General features: G+C 43.9%; 1 protein-coding gene across 1 annotated transcript in view; it reads right to left on the reverse strand.

Annotated features, from left to right (window-relative positions):
* Window positions 1–1068: 1068 nt before the first annotated feature.
* ONECUT3 (one cut homeobox 3) overlaps window positions 1069–20139 on the reverse strand; it is a 50787-nt gene continuing 31716 nt past the window's right edge. Inside the window, exon 2 of the mRNA XM_029614395.1 lies at window positions 1069–2995. Coding sequence (XP_029470255.1) covers window positions 2703–2995 — 293 coding nt within the window. The 3' untranslated portion in view covers window positions 1069–2702. The remainder of the gene's footprint in view (window positions 2996–20139) is intronic.

Raw genomic sequence — 20139 nt, forward strand, 5'->3', positions numbered from 1 at the left:
TTATTTTTAAATTTTTTGATATAGGTATTTTTATATATATATATATATATGTATATATATATATATATATATATATATATATATATATGCTTTTCAACAAGGTGCCTAACTGTTGCACAAACATTTTTATCCTTAAAGTGAATAGAAACCGTTTATATTTTTAATTTATTTTTTTTTTGAATACACACCTCTGAGATGGTACTTCTATTACCCGCATCATTTTAAAGAGTGTCCACTGTGGTTTCTGCCCCTCCTCCCCACCTGAAATTTAGGAGGGGAGGGGGGGATCCTGATCCTCCCCTACCACCAGGAGGTGCTCCTGAACAGCCAGGAACACGTGAACCTTTGCAAGGAGGTTTTGAAAGATGTTTTATCTGCTTCAGTGTTTCTGGCCCTTGTGATTTGCGTTTCTACTTATGGCACAGAAGTTACTTTCAGAATGAGAGAGCGCAAACGAACTGTTATATTGATCCACAATCCCATTTTCTGTGATTAGCATTAAGGCAGTTGTTATTGGCACAAAAAAAAAAAAATAAATAAATAAAAACCCATGACCATCCTCTCACATTAAAAAACGTGTTGCCACTTGTTGAGATTCTCACTTCTTGCTTGCGTTGATGATTGCTTTCTGACTTCTTTTGAACCTGTGTTGTGTCGCTTTGGTCTGCTGTTTCTCGGTTCTTTGGTAGCAGAGATGAAAAGAGGCTAGAAAAGCAGAATAAACATAGTTCTTGGAGAAATAAACAAGTCTTCTCAAACTCATGGCCCATCCAGGATTCTTCTCTTAGACTCTGCCTTTTTTTCCATAGGCCATAGTGCGATTGCTGAAGTGAGCAAGGGATGGAACGGAAGCCTGTTTTGCCCTTTATTTTACGCCCTTCTTTTCAAAATCCTTTTTAGTTATTTTTTGTTCTTTTTATACCCGATTTGAATGTGCTTATTAGACCCGCTTTAAACTGAAGTGGCAATGGGGCAACTTCTCTCTCTCCCAACCAACCATTTGGTCCTTTCCATCCAGCCTTGGAGGTGCGAGGTTTGCATGGCATTGCCTGTCTCCACATCTTCTACTTTTCTTTGGCTTTGAATTTATTTGAGAACCTGGAATAGATTTGGTTTTCTTTTTTTTTTTTGCTTTATTTTAAATGGAGCCTGTTTCCTTTTGCCTGAAAGTTTTGTGCAGTTGGCGTGTAACCGCTGACTAGATTTGGTGGCAGCAGTGAGTTCTTTTTAGGCGCTAGTTAGATGGCCTTCATCTTTTCTAGAAAGAAAACTGTTGTGGGATATTTGCTCTTAAGCGGAATGTCTTAGCCTGGATTCTTGTATTTTTATAATTATAAGGGCTGTGGTATGTACTCATTTTTTTCCATTCTAAAATGTCACTTGTACTGTTCCTGCCAGATCGTTCCCTGTTCTACTGACACTCAGTATCATTGAGAACAGGAGACACTTATGAACAGGCCCTTCAACGTCTCTACTTTTTCAAATATCTTTATCTATACCTATATTTTTTAGATATACACACACATACACACACAGCCATCCTTGATTACAAGAAAAGGGCTGGCAGCCAATAAGTGTGTTCTCTTTTTCTATAAAGACAAGTTATTGTTGCTTAATTTGATTATGATACGTTTTGGCCCCCATGCTGCAAAATTCAACAGTGTGAAGAAATATTTCCCGGGATAAACCTCTATGGGACAGAGGCAAATACCCTCCGAACTAGGGCTGGAATATCTTCTCTTTTTTTTTGCATCATGAAACTAAAAGCCAAATATCTCCCATTTCTGCTGCTCAGAACGTTGTAGAATGGAAGCCATAATGCCCAAGATTTATTTTGTAGCACAAGATTCTAATTTGTTATAAATACGATTTGTGTTGAAGGAGTTTGTTAGAAAGAAGGATGATGTTCTCTTGTGTGTGTGTGTGTGTGGATAAATAGATACATAGAGACATAAGAAATGCCAGGCTAAGTCACACCAATAATCCAGCCAACCTAGCACCCTGTCTACAAAGTGGCCAGTTCTGGTCATCTGGAAGTACCTGGCAAATCATATATATATATATAATTTATTTATTTCCTTCCAGATATAATTTAGAATTCACTACTTTAGCTGCTATTCTTGCTGTCTCATAAAAATCTTAGAAAAGTACAAATTCTGAAAATGACTATTCTGTTTGGTGTCAGAATCAGAGTTGGTACTGTGGGTGGCACCTGAATACCTATTTTTCCTAAATGTATAATTTTCTAGTAACCAGAAGTTAAAAGGGATCATATTTGTCTTGGGCTTGAGTGAGTTTTGTTTTTAGCAGAGCTTTCAGCTCTTCTCCATGGTTCCAATAATATCCTTCCTTGATATTTCTTTTAGAAGGGAAAGAAGCCTTTTGCAATAAGCTGAAGAGCCATTGTACCTTGAGCTTCTTCAGTCCTCAGAGAAGGAAGAAGTTGGTCTCACAAACAGGATCCTTCCAATGTAAGTTTCTTGATGTTCGGGCCAATGCATAGAAAATGCCAAAGTAGGACCGGTGACACACAACATGCTTGTACAATGTGTTTGTTTCCTTGTGGTTGTTTCATAAGCCTCCACTAGCCTGCCCTGGTGTTGGTTTATTAGGTTACTTTAGACGTGTTTTTTAGTAGGGATAGCGGTGGGTTGTTGTTGTTGTTGTTATTGTCACTATAGGTTGTTAGAGGGAACCAAACCTCATGCCTTGGAAAAAGTGCTTGTGGATGAAGAGGGCAGGCCGGGATTGGCACCAGGGTCCTCTTGCCAGCGGTTCATGCACCGCCGGCGGGCATTCATGAAGAAGTTGCTGACAGTGTTGAGTTCCAAGCCCAGCTGTTGGGAGATGGTGATCTGCATCTCCTTAGAAGGGCGCTTGTTCTCCTTGAAGATGGCGATCAAGGTGCGACGCTGAAGGTCGGTGAAGACCAAGCGCTGCTTCTTGGGCTGCAAGTTGCGGTCCTTCTGCTGTTCTTGCTCCTTGCGCTTGCAGGCTAAGACATTGAAAAGAAAAGGATACAAATGATTAATGCAGAGCATGGCTATGATCATCCACGCCAATCAATCTTCTAGAACATTTGCTCAGTTATTATAAAAAGAACTGTCTCTGATCATAGTTTGACTAGGATGATTTTAATTCAGCATGATCAGCAATCACAGTCAAAATATACCCAGTCCTTTTACAGAGTCTGATTTATAAGTAATATATTAGGAATGGCATGGGACATGCCTCCTGACCTCCCAGCAAGTCCTTGGATGTTACCAGCTTTGGGAACCTGGTCCAAGAGGCACTGCCAACCTATGCAAATTTGTGTGAACTTCCCATTGCGGTTTTTGTTCAGGTCATGGCACCTGCACTTTAAAAGTATTCAAATGTTGGGGACTGATGTATAACACTGCTGCTTGTTTGTACCTGGAAGCCCCTGTAGGGCTGCCGCATGTTTCACAAAACCTCCTTGTATGATGACCACTCTCCTCCCCCTCCCCCACTGAACAGGCTGTTATTGGGGAACTGCAGCCCCCATACAAACAGAGAATGGAGCGTAAAAGATTGGACTGCAGCTGCTACTTTTGGCCCAGTTCATTAGTTTCAGCCTCTGCTCTTTGCTACTGGGTCAGCTGTACTGCACAAGGTAGAAACTGACCAGTCTGAAAAGACACACAGCGAGGCACAGACAAGTCAGAGAAATCAGGGGGGCATTGTCTTTTATTGAGAAAGATCCAGCAGTAGTTTGAGGATTTGTTTTTGTTTTCTCCTTTTGTTTGGTTACTTACTGATGCAGCACAATCTGCCTTTTCCCAGATCAATCTAATTACAGCTCTGTGACAAAGAAAATCAATAGCGGCTCCCGTCAGATCTATTTACAGCTGCATCTGTGATCAGGAACCAAAGCTGCTGGCTCACTGGCTTCTCCTCCATTGCCTGCTGCTGCTGCTGTTTCCTGGCTGCAATCCAGGAAGGGGTTAACCATCAGGCCATTTTTTTTTTACAGGTCAGGTTGATCCAGTCTTGAGTTTACCCACCCCCACCCACAACTGTGTGTGGGGACTTGAAGCTCCTGTTATTCTCAGGGAAGTCCAAGGGCTGCACAGGGTAAGTCCAGGACCAGGACTGGGCCAGCCAATGCTGAAAATGTGGTGCCAGTTGATAGCCCTAACTCTGAAACTGGCTGTCAGTGGGTGTCCTGATGCTCAATTGTGTTTTACTTGTTATCTGCCATGCAAGTAGCATAGATTAAGGTATCTTAACCTCAATAACATTAAAATAGGGGCAACTACCGTTCTCTAGTGCCACCAAGTCAGGTATTCAGGATATCCCTAATAAATATGCATGAGATAGATTTGTATTCACATCCTCCAGGCCTCAAGTTGCCCACCCCTGCATTAGAATATATAAATATACCATAAAAATAGAGTAATTTTATAACACCCCCATGTATTTTATACAATGGCAAAGCACATAAATTATGCCAATTTTCAAAGGGAAACTATACACATAATTATCTCAAAAATACCCCACACAAAATTACACTTGCTCATTGCAGCACATAACTCCTGTGGATTAATTTATTTGTATATTTTTTAAGATAATTTTCATCTGCCTTTAGCAGACTATCCTCAACTTGAACATTTATACCCATATTTTCAAAAATCAAATGTTTGCGTGTATTTTCCCACCATAGTTCCGCAGTGCAGGGAAAACTGTATGAAATCGAGTTATATGCAGTGGCATAGCCACGGGTGAGCCTGGATGGGCAGTTGCCCACCCAATTTGGACCCAGGCCCACCCAACTGAAACTGGAAGAGAAGCACTGGAACTAAAAGGCAGTCACGGGATCCCATCCCCATGATGGCAAAGAGGAGGACCCAGGCCTGGCGTGACCAGGTGTGCCATTCTGTGCATTTGCACGGTAACGGAGCAGCACACATGGGGAAGCGGTGGGCCAGCAGCAGAAGTCGGTGACTGTATAGGCTCAGCCGGTGGCCCATGGCTTCTGCTGCCGTACGGCCCACCGATCTTCCTGCTTGGGGGGGGGAGCGGAAGCGCTGCGCACAGCTTCTGCTCCCTCTCCCCAAGCAGGAAGATCGGTGGGCCATACAGCCCAAAGATAGCAGGAGGCCGGCAGCAGCAGGAGAGGCCAACTGATCTTCCTGCTTTGGGGAGGGGGAGAGCTGTGCGTGGGCTTGAATGCGTATGTGTATGTATGGATAACAATAGGAGCCTGGGTTTGTGTGGGGGTGAGAATGGAAGCTTGAATATGTGTATGTGAGTGAGAATGGGTGCTTGAATGTGTGGGTGAGAATGGGAGCTTGAATGTGTGGGTGAGACTGGGTGCTTGAATGTATGTGTGGGTGAGAATGGGAGCTTGAATGTGGGTGAGAATAGGTGCTTGAATGTGTGTATGTGTGGGTGAGAATGGGAGCTTGAATGTGGGTGAGAATGGGTGCTTGAATGTGTGTATGTGTGGGTGAGAATGGGAGCTTGAATGTGTGGGTGAGAATGGGTGCTTGAATGTATATGTGGGTGAGAATGGGAGCTTGAATGTGGGTGAGAATAGGTACTTGAATGTGTGTATGTGTGGGTGAGAATGGGAGCTTGAAAGTGGGAGAGAATAGGTGCTTGAATGTGTGTGGGTGAGAATGGGAGCTTGAAAGTGGGAGAGAATAGGTGCTTGAATGTGTGTATGTGTGGGTGAGAATGGAAGCTTGAATGTGTGGGTGAGAATAGGTGCTTGAATGTGTGTATGTGTGGGTGAGAATGGGAGCTTGAATGTGTGGGTGAGAATGGGTGCTTGAATGTATATGTGGATGAGAATGGGAGCTTGAATGTGGGTGAGAATAGGTACTTGAATGTGTGTATGTGTGAGTGAGAATGGGAGCTTGAATGTGGGTGAGATTGGGTGCTTTAATGTGTGTGTGTGTGTGGATGAGAATGGATGCTTGAATGTGTGTATGTGTGAATGAGAATGGGAGCTTGAATGTATATGTGGGTGAGAATGGGAGCCTGGGTTTGTGTGTGGGTGAGAATAGGAGCCTGGGTTTGTGTGGGGGTGAGAATGGAAGCTTGAATATGTGTATGAGTGAGAATGGGAGCTTGAATGTGTGGGTGAGAATGGGTGCTTGAATGTATGTGTGGGTGAGAATGGGAGCTTGAATGTGTGTATGTGTGGGTGAGAATGGGAGCTTGAATGTGGGTGAGAATAGGTACTTGAATGTGTGTATGTGTGGGTGAGAATGGGAGCTTGAATGTGGGTGAGATTGTGTGCTTTAATGTGTGTAAATGTGGATGAGAATGGGAACTTGAATTTGTGGGTGAGAATGGGTGCTTGAATGTGTGAGTGAGAATGGGAGCTTGAATGTGTATATGTGTGGGTGAGAATGGGAGCTTGAGTGTGTGTATGTGTGGGTGAGAATGGGAGCCTGGGTTTGTGTGTGTGGGTGAGAATGGGAGCCTGGGTTTGTGTATGTGGGTGAGAATGGGAGCTTGAATGTATATGTGTGTGCATGAGAATGAGAGCCTGGGGAGGGGTAAGAAGGTGAGAGCTTGTGTATGTGTCTGCAGAGAATGTGAGCTTGTGTGTGTGGGGGGAGAACATATGAGAGTGAGAGCTTGAGTGTGTGAGGGAGTCTGTGAGAGAAAGCATGTGTGTGTGTGTGTGTGTGTGGAAGGGAAGAAGGCAGTAGTAGAAGAGAGACACTGAAAAGAAATTAAAAAATGAGTGACAAGGGAAAAAATAGGAAAGAGAGACCAGGACCAACTGATAGAAAAATACAAAGTTCAGACAACAAAGGTAAAAAAAATATATATATATTTTGAGATGTTAGCAATTTAAATATATTTGTTTAGAATAATGGCTCACTTCCTCAAATTGTTAATTATCTACAAAAAAACCATAGCAATTATCCTCAAAGGTACAACATAATTTTTTGTAGATAATTAGCAATTTAAATATGTCATCTTTGGGAATGTGCATTTCTTATATTTTTGTATTTTGCTCTTTCTTCAGTATTCACTGTTCAGAGACTTATGTTTCTCAGGCTTTCTATTTTGGTTTTATCTGCATGTTTCTGTTTCTAATTTGTAGTCTCTTATTTCTATATTAGGTAAGGGTTGGAATCTGTTTTGCCTGTGTGTGACTGAAATGCAGCGTGTAGTTTCTCTGTAGTAGTAGTCCAGCTTGTTCTGTTATTCCAGTAAGTGATGTATTAATGTTCTAGGGCCTGGTGTAGTATTTGCATTGCTGCTTTTCCATAAGGTTGCTGTTATTTGAATACTGAGAGTCAGTGCTGTGACTGTATGGCAAGGTTCTAGATGCCTCTTTTTTTGCGGGAGTTTGTGTTACTTCACAAAATAGCAGTAGAGGGATAATTTTTCCTGAGGTGGCACCAGAATTTGTATTTTGTTTTTCATGTTGGTTGTAATGTGAATTGTCCTAGCTCTGCTCTGCACCTGTTCTGATGATTAATTATATTTTATTGTAGTTATGATGATTTCTGGCTTTCTGAAAAGAGGATTCATGAAATAATACATTAATTTTTGTTTTATTACATGATTGGATCTGATTGTTTTCTATACTTGTGCATTTACAAACTGCAATAAATATAAAATAAATTCAGATTAATAAGGAATTTTAATGCTGGTAAGTGTTTAAAATAATTGAGGTATAATGTTTTAAAGTTTCATGCATGATGCATAATGGTTGTTGCAAACTACTTAGAAAGCCATTGTAGGGTGCAGTATATGGCATTATTTATCAATAAGAATACAACTAGTAAGTCTCAGACCTGCATGCCTACAGCCCACCCATGTTAGCCTTGTGCCCATCCAAAAAATCAATTCTGGCTACGGGTTATATGCACGTATTTTTCGTCGCACAGACACCCCCCCCCTCCCCTCATGAGTTCTAGAAGTCGATTTACGGGCATAAACCGAAGTTTATGCTCAGGAATCCTGCTGAATATTACCCTCTTAAAAATCAAAAATATGTGCGCGAATCCCAGCTTCGCCCCGACTCCCTCCCCGGGATTGCCTCTCTTCTGAGCGTATGAAAACAAGTGGAAAATCTGGTTATGCGCACGTTTTTATATGCAGGAACCTCTTGCGATTTTGTAAGGAGTCATTTAAGTCCATAAACCAGTGTTTTATGCGTTTACTTGGCTTTGAAATTTACCCCTCAGAATGAACATACTTTCCATTTTGTAACTGGGAGTTTGCTGCAGGAAGGCAACGAATCTCATTACCTAAAGCTGCTCCTTAACCCCTTTACGGGATCGTTTAAAACTAGGACTCTCTCTTACCCCTAGAGTCATAAAACCGTGGCTCGTGGCGCTGTCATGCTTTAGGGGTTGCTTCGTTTTCGTTGCCTCCTTCCATTTTGCTTTCATATCGTGCAAAGCATTCCATTTACCCATGTTTGTCATTCATTCATCATTCTTTCATTTCCTTTTTTAGTGCTGGTTCTTTCTTTATAAGGGGGTTTTATATATATATATATATATATATATATATATAATATTTATTTTTTTTTACAAGGCCTGTACTTTATTTGATTTTGCACCCAGCGCACGCTGAAATGTCCTGGGGGCGGGGAGGTTTGCCCTTTCGGACCCTTTCACAAATGTCTCCGATGTCCGAGTGGCCTCGTAAAAGAAGAGCGCGTCCCTGTAGGGCAGGAGTCGGCTGGGGAATGGCAAACCTGCTTCCTGCCGATTGCCCCCATCTCTCTCTCTCTCTCTCAGTGATACATCTGCACAAGGGGAACTGCTAGAAACGTCCAGCCCTTAAGTTTGCTTGTAAGTTAGATGGAAAGTAGAAAGGAAGGCGATATCCGTAGGGGGGGGGGGCTGAAAAGAAGGGAAGATTATTAATGTTTTTGTATGTTCAAGCTATCGACTGCGTTCTTTAAAAAAAGAACCCAAAAAAAAACCTATATATGTATGTAACAACCGCTGTGTTAAATAGTATAATGAATGTATTGGCTTGTTCGAGATAATCCCAGCCAACCCTCCCAGAACTCTCCTCTGAAGGGGGGTAATGGAGGGATATTAGTACAAGCACTCGGATGCTGAAAAGGCAGCTCAGCGGGAGCCCTCAGGGGCAATCAGGCGGGAGCTCGCGAGCTGCCTGCCTGTAACACATCTTCAGCCCCCCTTCCAATCTCATTTTCTACATTTTGGCACTCTTGGCCCCATTTGTCCGCAATCCAACCTGCAATTTGCCGCACACATTTCGCCTTAAGTGCCGGTGATTTGCTGGATCACAAAAGCGCGCCAGCGGCTCCCGGCGCTGACCTGCTGGCACTAAGTGGCGCCTTTAAATGCCGTCAGGCCTCGTCCCAGGCCTCTGCCTTCCCCGCAGCATTGTGCACCGAACTCCTCGAATTGATCCTTAACTTCTTTTCCATTTTTTACATAAATTGATATAGGGTTCTGGGATTTTTTTTTTTTCCTCCTCTTTCAATACCGCCCCCCAACAGAGCTTGTTTGTCTGTTTTTTTTCTGCTTGGCCCTCAGGCTCTGGAGAAAAACAGTCCCGGTTTGTCAAAAGCCCTTTTTCCCCTCTCCTTCCTCACTCCCCCCCCCCCCCCGCGTTTCCACTTTGTCGGCTTCAGAGGGGAGGCTAAACTGTTAAGGACCCTATGGTTTTCTTATTCTTGAGTACAAGTTTGGGGGGCCGGGGGAGAAGACAATAAATGAGCAAAGCTTTTGTGGAACTTGGCAGTACCTGCTGTGAGCAAGCATTGATTTCCAAAATTATAGTATTAATGTATAAACGGTGATGCGAGGCAATCTGTTATCATGACTCGAATCCTCATCCCGCTCTTCATTATGTGCAAATGGGGAGGGGGACAGGTATCAATCCCATCATATTTTGTGGTCTACCTTGAGGGTGGAGTGGGGGTAATTTTGTAACATCGTGCAACATGGATTTACCCAAGGGAAGTCTTGCCTCAAAAATCTCCTACATTTTTTGAAAGGGTGAATAAACCTGTGGATAAAGGTGAACCGGTAGATGTGGTGTATTTGGATTTTCAGAAGGCGTTTGACAAAGGTATGCATGAGAGGCTTCTAAGAAAACTAAAAAGTCATGGGATAGGAGGCGATGTCCTTTTGTGGATTGCAAGTTGGTTAAAAGAAAGGAAACAGAGAGTAGGATTAAGTGGTCAGTTTTCACAGTGGAAAAAGGTAAACAGTGGAGTGCCACAGGGATCTGTACTTGGACTGGTGATTTTTAATATATTTATAAATGATCTGGAAAGGGGTATGACGAGTGAGGTGATCAAATTTGCGGATGACACAAAATAATGTAGAGTGGTTAAATCTCAAGTGGATTGTGCTGAATTGCAGGAGGACCTTGTGGGACTAGAAGATTGAGCTTCCGGGGAGCCTTCGGGGAGGTGACGCCGAGGTTGGTCGGCGATCCGGAGAGAGTTGGCGCGAGAGGACGAATCGGAGGGAGGTTGCCTGGTGCCCGAGTCAACTGAACCCGCCTTCCAGTGACGACATCCGCCTGGGCCCTTACTTCTAGCGAGGGCTGCGGCGAGGAAAGCGGGAGCCTTCGGGGAGGTGACGCCGAGGTTGGTCGGCGATCCGGAGAGAGTTGGCGCGAGAGGACGAATCGGAGGGAGGTGCTTGGTGCCAGAGTCAACTGAACCCGCCTTCCAGTGACGACATCCGCCTGGGCCCTTACTTCTAGCGAGGGCTGCGGCGAGGAAAGTGGGAGCCTTCGGGGAGGTGACGCCGAGGTTGGTCGGCGATCCGGAGAGAGTTGGCGCGAGAGGACGAATCGGAGGGAGGTTGCCTGGTGCCCGAGTCAACTGAACCCGCCTTCCAGTGACGACATCCGCCTGGGCCCTTACTTCTAGCGAGGGCTGCGGCGCACAGCCGCCAGCGCGCAGCCAAAGCCGCGCGCCAAAGGGGCGCGCCCCTGGTAGCGTTTTTCTTGGATTGCTGGAAGTTATACTTCGAGGAATATAAGAAATTCGATGGGAAGGAAGAGGAAGGCCAGAATGGCAATCTCTACACCGGTAAGAAAGGAAATATCAGGACCTATAGACCAGCACTTCCTGCGATTGGTGAGTCAGCCCACTAAAGAGGCGATTTCAGACACTTCTATCTCTTTTTCATCTGGGGCCTCCCTTAGTCCAGCCGATAACCAGACTCCCATTAAAGCTGCTGATGAAATTGGGGCAACAGGCATTACTGCCCCAAATACGCAAGCAATGACAGCTGCAGCGGCATCAGCAGTGCTACCTGTTAGCCAGGAAAAACACTTTGAGTTTAATGTGGGACAATCAATATTTGAAACAGTTGGGGAGGAAAGTGTTGATCCTGAGAAAATAACTTTGGTAGATGTGTGGAAAGTTGTAACAAAATTGGAAAAGATGGTATCATCCTCCATGTGTCAGTCCTTTAAATTTTCTAATGAAACAGGGAAGACTCTGGAGGATCATGGCGAAAGGATAAAACAACTTGAAGTACAATGTGGATCGACCTCAAAGCAGTTATTAACTCTACAAACTACTGGATCTGCCTTCATGAAGGACTCTTTAATGTTATATAGAAAAATGGAGGGCTATGAAAATGCCTTAAGAAGGAAAAATTTGAGATTTTTAAATTTTCCCTTTACTAGGCTGTTATCAGCCCAAGAGTTATTTGGTAAATATTTGAAAGAAGTATTGGGTATAACCAAGGATGTAATAATATCTAAGATGTACTATATACCATTAAAAAAAAGAGAAGCAGTGCTACCCGAAGGGGAAATAGAAGTGCTAACTACAGAGAGTCCCAATTTAACGGCCTTTCTTGAGGCATCCATGGACGATATTCAGTCCAGATCCACTTTAATAGTGGAATTTTGTTTAGAACAAGATAAAAATATAGTACTCCAGAAATATTTCAGAAATAAAGAAATCAGCTTTTGTGGCCAGAAAATCCAGATATTCCCTGATGTATCGAAAGATACTCAGGCAAGACGGAAGCAGTTCCTTTTATTAAGACAAAAGGTATTGGCCCTAGGGGCATCCTTTTATCTTAAATTTTCCTGTAAGTGCTTAGTCACGTACCGTAATAACAAATTTGTTTTTCAGGAACCAAACCATCTTGAGAGTTTTCTTATAAAGGTCAAGACAATGTTACAACTTTAGAGATTGGGAATGATTGACTGGTTAAAAGATAACTCTCTTCCTCTCTTTAATACTCATGGAGTTGAGTTAATTTTCCTTTAATTTTTTTCTTTAGATTGCTCCCCATAAAGTAGGCTAATTATGTTTGGTTTATAAATGAATGTAAAAGTGAAATATATTTGCCTGTGTTAAGTTGTATAAACTATTCTTTTCTTTTTTTCATGTGCATTTGTTAAAATGGCAAGAAATTTAATAAAATATAAATTAAAAAAAAAAAAAAAAGAAGATTGAGCTTCCAAATGAGAGATGAAACACAAAGTGATGCACATAGGGAAAAATAGCCCTTGCTGTAGTTACACAATGTTATTTTATATCTTAGGAGTTACCACCCAGGAAAGAGATCTAGGCATCATAGTGGATAAATCATTGAAATTGTCAGCTCAGTGTACTGTGGCGATCAAAAAAGCAAACAATGTTAGGAATTATTAGGAAGGAAATGGTGAATAAAACGGAGAATGTCATAATGCCTCTGTATTGCTCCATGGTGAGACCGCTCCTTGAATACTGTGTGCAGTTCTGGTCACCGTATCTCAAAAAGGATATAGCTGGCTGCACTGGAGAAAGTGCAGAGATGATAAGGGGCATGGAACGGCTGCCCAAGAGGAAAGGCTAAAGAAGCTGTTCAGTTTGGAGAAGAGACGACTGAGGGGGAATATGATAGAGGTCTACAAATTAATGAAAGGACTTGAACATATTAATGTAAATTACTCTCTCAGATAATAGAAGGACCAGGGGCACGCCATAAAGTTAGCAAATAGCTCATTTAAAACAAATCGAAGAAAATTCTTTGTCACACAGAGCATAGTTAAGCTCTGGAATTCATTGCCAGAGGATGTAGTGACAGCAGTTAGTATAACTGGGTTTAAAAAAGGTTTGGATAAGTTTCTAGAGGAAAAATCCATAAACTGCTATGATGATAATTAATAAGCAATAGTAGCTTGGGATTTATCTAGTGTTTGGGTACTTGCCAGGTACTTGTGACTTGGATTGGCTAGTGTGGATCTGACACAGTATAGCATATCTTATGTTCTTATAAATTAGCCAGCTAACAGGAGCATAAATCTCCTTAATTTTAAAGGCGGATCTGAGCACATAAATCCACTTTGAGGATAATCCCGGCAAAACTACACATGCACGATAACACTTGCTTTTTACTGCATGTAGTTTTGCCCGGAAAAGTTACGCACATAGGTGCTGATGCAATATCGAGCGTGCAAAAAACATGTGTCCAACCTGGATGCACATTATTTGAATGTGCGCACTTCCCCTCTCTTGGACGCTTGATGTAATACTCAAATGAGCTGGTGCACTAAAAGGGACACGCAATGGATAAATTGCACTTCCCTAGCGTATCCATGGCATCGAGCACCCAGGAGAAGTGGCTGTGTGCAGGTAAGCACAATGGACACTCATTTTTCCTACCATCCGTTTTCCTATCTCATGCACAGCCATGCTCAGATTAGCGCATCCAAAATGCACGTCCATACCAGCGTGTAGCTAATAGCGGTCATCACATGCAAATGCCATATTGATGAGGCTATTAGCTAGTACCCCGATGTAAAGAAAAAAATGTGCACCTGACGTGCATATTTTAACCTTCAAAAATTAACGCCAGCCCAGAGCTGTCGTTAAGTTTTGAGGCATCTCAAACCATGCTCAGAAAAGCAAAAAAATACAGCTTTTTGGTGGTTCCTCCTGCTTAATATTGCAACGATATTAAGTAGAACCTCAGAAAAGCTGTATTTTTTTGCTTTTCTGAGCATGGTTTGAGATGCCTCAAAACTTAACGCCAGCTCGGGGCTGGCGCTAATTTTTGAAGGTTAAAATATGCACGTCAGGTGCACATTTTTTCTTTTACATCGGGGTACTAGCTAATAGCCTCATCAACATGGCATTTGCATGTGATGACCGCTATTAGCTACACGCTGGTATGGACGTGCGTTTTGGATGCGCTAATCCCGATATTCCATTGGGCGTATGTCTAGCGTGCCCAACCGTGCATTTAGCGGTGCGCTGAGCTCAGCACCCGATATTGCATCGGCCCCATACTTTCTAAAAACAAAGAATATGCGGGTAAAGCCCCAACCCCGTCCAGACTCCTCTGTGTGCGTCCAAGTACTCACATAGAGTGTATACGTTGTGTGTAGTTTTATGTACGTATCGGTCACGCCGTTTTCTGAAGGGTCATTTCTGCAGGTAAAGAACTACATTCTTTGAAAAGTACCCTCTAGAATGCGATGCTTAAAATCGGGATGTTTTTTTCCATTTGTTACTGTGAATCCACACGTATGTGACTAGACTTACATAAGGGATTGGAGGGTGTGTTCCAGTGACAGACACATGGGGTTCCCAGGGCAGAAGAGAGCCCAGCCAGTGTGTCTAGCGCCCTGAAGCTCTGCCTGAGTGACATCACTCAGCTTCACCAACAGCGCCCCCTTGTGGTACCCTGGGGCCACAGGGAATTATCCTAACTCTCCCAACCCCCAAAACCGTCCCTGCGGATAAGGTGCACTCATACTCATTAGGGTTATGCGCCAGCTGGTGTGTGGACAGGCGGAAACGGCTGCGGGTGTGGGCACACACATGCCCACTAATTTTCAAATCAAATTTAAGTCCCTAAGTCTGCTTTGAAAATTCAGGCTGGAGCCTGTCCCATTTTTTTATCCATGTGGACGTCAGCCCTATGTGCGCAAATGATCCTCTTAAGGGCCAAATGCAATAAAGTGCGCTCAGCCTAGTGCACAAGTCTGTGCGCGATTGGGCACACATTTTGAATGCACTAGACTAGCGCCCAAGGAGATTAGCGTGTCCCAATATGCATCCAAACAAACGCGAACCCGATGGCGCCCGTCAGATGTAAATTACATGCAGATGAGGCCATTAGCTATTACCCCCGATGCAGTACCAGCGCTGGGCGCCCAACGCATGCTTTTTAATGCGGGAAATTTGACTCCAGCCCCGGAGGTGGAGTAAAGTTAACTTGCAGTCAAGGGCTCATGAGAAACATTAAAAAACCAGGATCTCTGTGCTAGGATAAGCAGGTCCTCCCCCTTCTATCATTGTGACACTTTCATTTACTGCTTGTTGTGGGGAAAAATAACTGAATATTGTCACTTCATTAAGAAAAAAAACACTTTTCTTATGGCCACACAATTTGGACATCCATAGCAAGGGACGCCTAATATTTTGCTGAGGTTGCTGAAGTGAATCATAACAAAAAAAAAAGGAAGCGGGATGAAAACGGACCCTCGAATTGAGTGCCCTTTGCAATTGGGCGCCCGATGCAATAGACCATTGAGCGCCAGGTATGCACAATCCTCCTTTAGCGCTCCCTTTTTAACGCTGCCTCTCATTTAAATATTGCATCGGGGTGCCCTAGGGATGTGGCTGTGTGCATGTTAAGACAACGGACGCTTAGTCTCTAGTGCCTCTCTTCAGAGCTCGTTTTACTGCATCGGCCCCTTAGTGTGCGTTGCTTGCAGCTCTATACCCGCCGGAAGCGCGCTAATCACCAAAGCCTTTAAACTTTGGTTTCTCGCCTAATTTATGTTCCCACAGTCCCATTTTGAGTAGGAAACTGTCAGATGAGACTTAGGACCTGAATTCAAACACCAGATGGCCCCCGCCCCCACAGTTTTGGGAAACAGGTGTTTTCCAGAGTGGCCGACAGAGTGACCAACAAATGCTAGCAAATTGTAAGCGTTTCTCTTTAACAATCCAGATGCCAGCTTCATGGCAATATGATCGTTCAATATGTAGGGCCTCCTCAGTCTGTAACTGCATTTCTCATTGGTTTGCGCAAAATTATTTGATCCAGCATCCAATGCGCTACCTGCCTCTCTAACAAACGCGCAAGTGTGAAAATATTATTACATTTCCTTATTATCTTGTGTTCTTTCAGAACAGTGGCATGAAGAAAATATAGGCTTACACTTTCATCACATAATGCAAAAGAATATTGACCCATCTTGGAAAGGGAGAGTAGCCTTCGGAGGCACTATTGCTGTAACCTTTGACTTGAGGCAATATAATTTTGTCAGTCCTTCAGGATCAATACTTTCCCAGTGGATCTCATGAGCGGCCCTCTGCATGAATTTAAATAAAAGGCTGATCAAGTGCGGAGGCTTGCCCTAGGCTTCCAAGGGTTTTGTCTTCCTTTCCCCTGTTTCAGATTTTGTCAGCCAGCCCTGCCTCCGTCTTCCCCGCTCTCTCGTGTGTCTTTATCAGAGGCTTTTCGTGTCTCTTACGTATGAGGCAAACCGAGGCATCAAGCTCTTGGAAAGATCGCTCTGAAATGCATAGGATTTGCAAAAGTGTCAATCTCTCAACAGCTTTTTAGGATAAAGTACTTAGAAGATCTCTTTCCAGCTCCTTCCTATTTCCTCTTCCTCACTGCAGGTAGAAAAAAAAATGGGAGAAATGGAGGCTTGGGTGTTTGCTCAAACATATGAAACATGAGAGGGCCATAAGAGGAAGAAACAACGCTTCCAGGAAGACAAGAGGAGGCCAGATCAACCAACACAAAATGGCAAAGCCCCCTGGACCGGGGGAACGACCAGCTCAGAAGATCCAGGAGCAGCTGCAGGGGCTGCTTTGGCAGGATTTATGCTTCTGCTCTGATACATCCTTAGGAAGGAGAAACAAGGCAGATCGGGAGGGACAAGTGGTCCTTGTCTGCTAACATCTCCTGCATTATAAAGGGGTCTATTTACAAGGCAGCTGTAATGTGTTTGACATGGGTGAAATGCTGAGTTTGGCATTTAATGTGTTAAAAATACGCTCATGCGCATTACTGACAACAATTCTTCCCAGAGCCTGGCAAATATTAATAAGAGTCATCACATGCAAGTGCATGCAAAGCAGCTCATTAATATGAAAATGGCTTAACATGGAGCTTATAATACCAGTTAATGCCTAAATGTGAAGAACAGTCAGTAACATACAAAACTCAAAAAAACTTCACTTCAAATGCTCATATACACTTATGTTTTCTTTTTCACATGCTTAAGGCCATAATAATAGGCATTCCCGGTGATAAAACCATCTTCTTAGCCTTATATTTAATCATCAGCCATAATCAAATATTTTTAAAGATTTTTTTTATGAACGGTTATGATTATGAAGCAATCCCCCTGAAGAAGGCACACGAATCACGGACCCGTGTCAGGCTGGGAGCTCTTTTTTAGATATACATAGACCTTGCTTGCCAGCTAAGTCTTGCATAAAAAAAAATCTTTAAAAATATTTGATTATGGCTGATGATTAATGTGAAGTGACTTTTTTTTTAGTTTTGTATGTTAACACAGAGCTTGCCTTCCACCTTAAGCCTCAAACCATTAACAGTATGAAATATATTTGCATATGCTGGGGCTCCGAGCTATGCAGCCTCTCCTGAAAAAGCTGACTAGTTGTGGGGTCACCAGGACGGGGTTGGGAAGCTCTGAGACTCTGACTGGAGAAGGATATGAACTTGCCTTAGATGGTAGTCTACTCAACGCCAGCATTCAGAGAACTCGAGAATATGTAAGGCAGTCCCTTACTCCCTGGTGCCTCTCCAAAAAGCTTTTTTTTTTTCTTTTAATGATGGGGATGATGAGTGGTTTGGGGAGAGGAAGCATGGTAATGGTTATCGCATTCAGGAGAAGTTTTGAGAGATGACCTTGGGTAAGTCATTTTGGGCCAGGTGTACTAAACATTGTTCCCAGACAGACAAAGTGGGGGAAAGCCAGTGATCCCATCTTGCACCCCCCCCCCCCCCCCGCCCCTCTATGTCCCAGTGCCCCCAGCACGCAACGAAAAGCAAGACATTTGTGTTTAACGTGGCTTTCCTGGTCAACAAAAGTTTCTGTGCCTTACATAAAAGACGCAAAGTTCTTTCTGCAAAGAGGAGAGGGGGAAGCTGAAGAGTTATTTGTTCAAAAAGTTCACAATAAACACTTCGTTCTCATAAACAGAAAAAAAAAAAAAGAAAGCGTCTTGTAGTCAAACAAGAAGCAGATTTAGCCCAAACTGATGCAAGTTTGGGCTAAATCTGCTAAAGCAATGGAAGATGTTTGTGAAGGAGCATTTAGGTACATTCGGTTGTGCTTTATTGCCAGCATCAGATATGATTAGAAACTAAAAGTTTCTCATTCAGTTGGGAGGGAGAGTAATATTTCTCTGTCCTCAATGCCAGATCATTATATTCCAAGTCACCTGAGCCTCAGCTTTCCATTCCCCTGATACTAATTTGTAGATGTTGAGAATCTAATCCCACCTTTTTTTTTTTATTATTATTTACAGGGGTTGACTAGTCATGTGTTGGAGTGGCGGCCATGGTTGACCATTATGTGACTGCTGCAGCTTGTCTAGGGTTATGCAATGCATAGCATAGCCAGCGGTCACTCCAAATGCTGTCAAACCATGCCCCCGCCGGAGGGTCAGGGATTTTTAAATCCAGCTGAGCAGAAAGAGAAGCATTAGGTAAATGTCAGGACGGAAGTATATCAAGAGACATAAATGAACAAATAAGTTCCCATTCAGTAAGTTCCCAGAGCTTGTGCATTAGTTCTGACTGCTCTGGTCTCCAGGGATCCTGAGCCCCATCACTCAGGCCACATGTCAGATATCAATATGAAAAGGTGGAGAGAGGTCACACAGGCTGAGCTTCCTGTGCTGTGCTGTCGCCGACACTGGACTGCCATTTCAGCGAGCTTTCCGACCACCCAACACAAAGGGTCAGCCAGTGCCCATCCCCATCTCCACCTTGAGTTTCAGACCCAGCTTGTTAGAGCCCGGATTAATAAGAAGTGACAGGGCCTAAATGTTGCTTGCAGCTTAACCTTTCAAGGCCTTCAGTGCCGATGAGCGAAAGCAGCTAAGCATTACCCGAGCACGGTATTCACACTCCCCTCCCCAGGACAGCCATGATATAACAGCGCCGAATGCAATGAAGCCCCTTCCAGCTCCGGATCAGCGTTGTATTCTCGGAGCGCACAAGTTACAAACCAGCAGGCCCTCCCTTTCGCACACTTGCATGTGAGGTCTGCGAGGGGAAGGCCGCGCAGCAGGAAGGAAGCCTCTGTCCAGGGTGGTGGTAGAAGGAGCAGCTTGCAGGGAGGAGGAGGAGGGAAGGAGATGAGAGAAGAAGGGGGCGTTCTGGGCAAGAAAGGGAGAGAGATGCAAGGGCACTGCAGCTGGGCGAATAGTGGACGTGCATTTGTGGGGGACGAGATGGGTACACGGTGCCACTGCTGAAGGAGAGAGAGCTGTCCCAGATCTGCCATCAAGGTTCAGGGGGAGAGGCACAGACTGCAGTTTTTGCAGAGGGCATGGGGTTAGCCCGAGGGCAGGTTCTGGAAACACCGAGCACTACGATACTTTCCCTGCCTAATTGTGTTCCTAATGCAGACCCGAGGGAAGCAGGAGATGAAAGGCACAAAAGTGGTGCATTTTCTTACAAAATTAAGTCCTAAGAACTTGTAAAGATGTTAGCCAAATTCACAAATGTATTTTCTGACTAGTAAATCATTCTCTCTCTCTCTCATCAGTGTTCAGGAACCTACAGCCACAGCCGATGCTCTTGGTGGGGGAAAGTATTTTGCTCCCTGAGCTCGTGAGGGATTGAGATAAACGTGGAAGGTCAGGAAGCAGAATTTCTGGGCACAGCTACACGTTCACCTTCCCCCGTCTTTCTCGCGTGTGCGTGTGCTTGTGGGTCTCCCCCCTCTGCATATGTCAAGCACCTTGCTCAGCACGTGCACACTGAATACTCCTCGGTGCCTGTGCTTCGACCCCTCTCTCGCTAGGGGGAGCATTTGCACCTAACAAACGGTGGACACCATGATAGCAGCAATCTGCAGGCTACTGAATCCTTTGCATTTACTCTGCCTTGTGCCCCGAAGCCAAGGGCAGGAGAGAGAATTCCCGTGCACAGCACAAGCCCCAGGGGCGCTCCAGCATGGAGTCCCAAA

The sequence above is a fragment of the Rhinatrema bivittatum genome, chromosome 8 (assembly GCF_901001135.1).
Source record: "Rhinatrema bivittatum chromosome 8, aRhiBiv1.1, whole genome shotgun sequence".
Lineage (NCBI taxonomy): Eukaryota > Metazoa > Chordata > Amphibia > Gymnophiona > Rhinatrematidae > Rhinatrema > Rhinatrema bivittatum.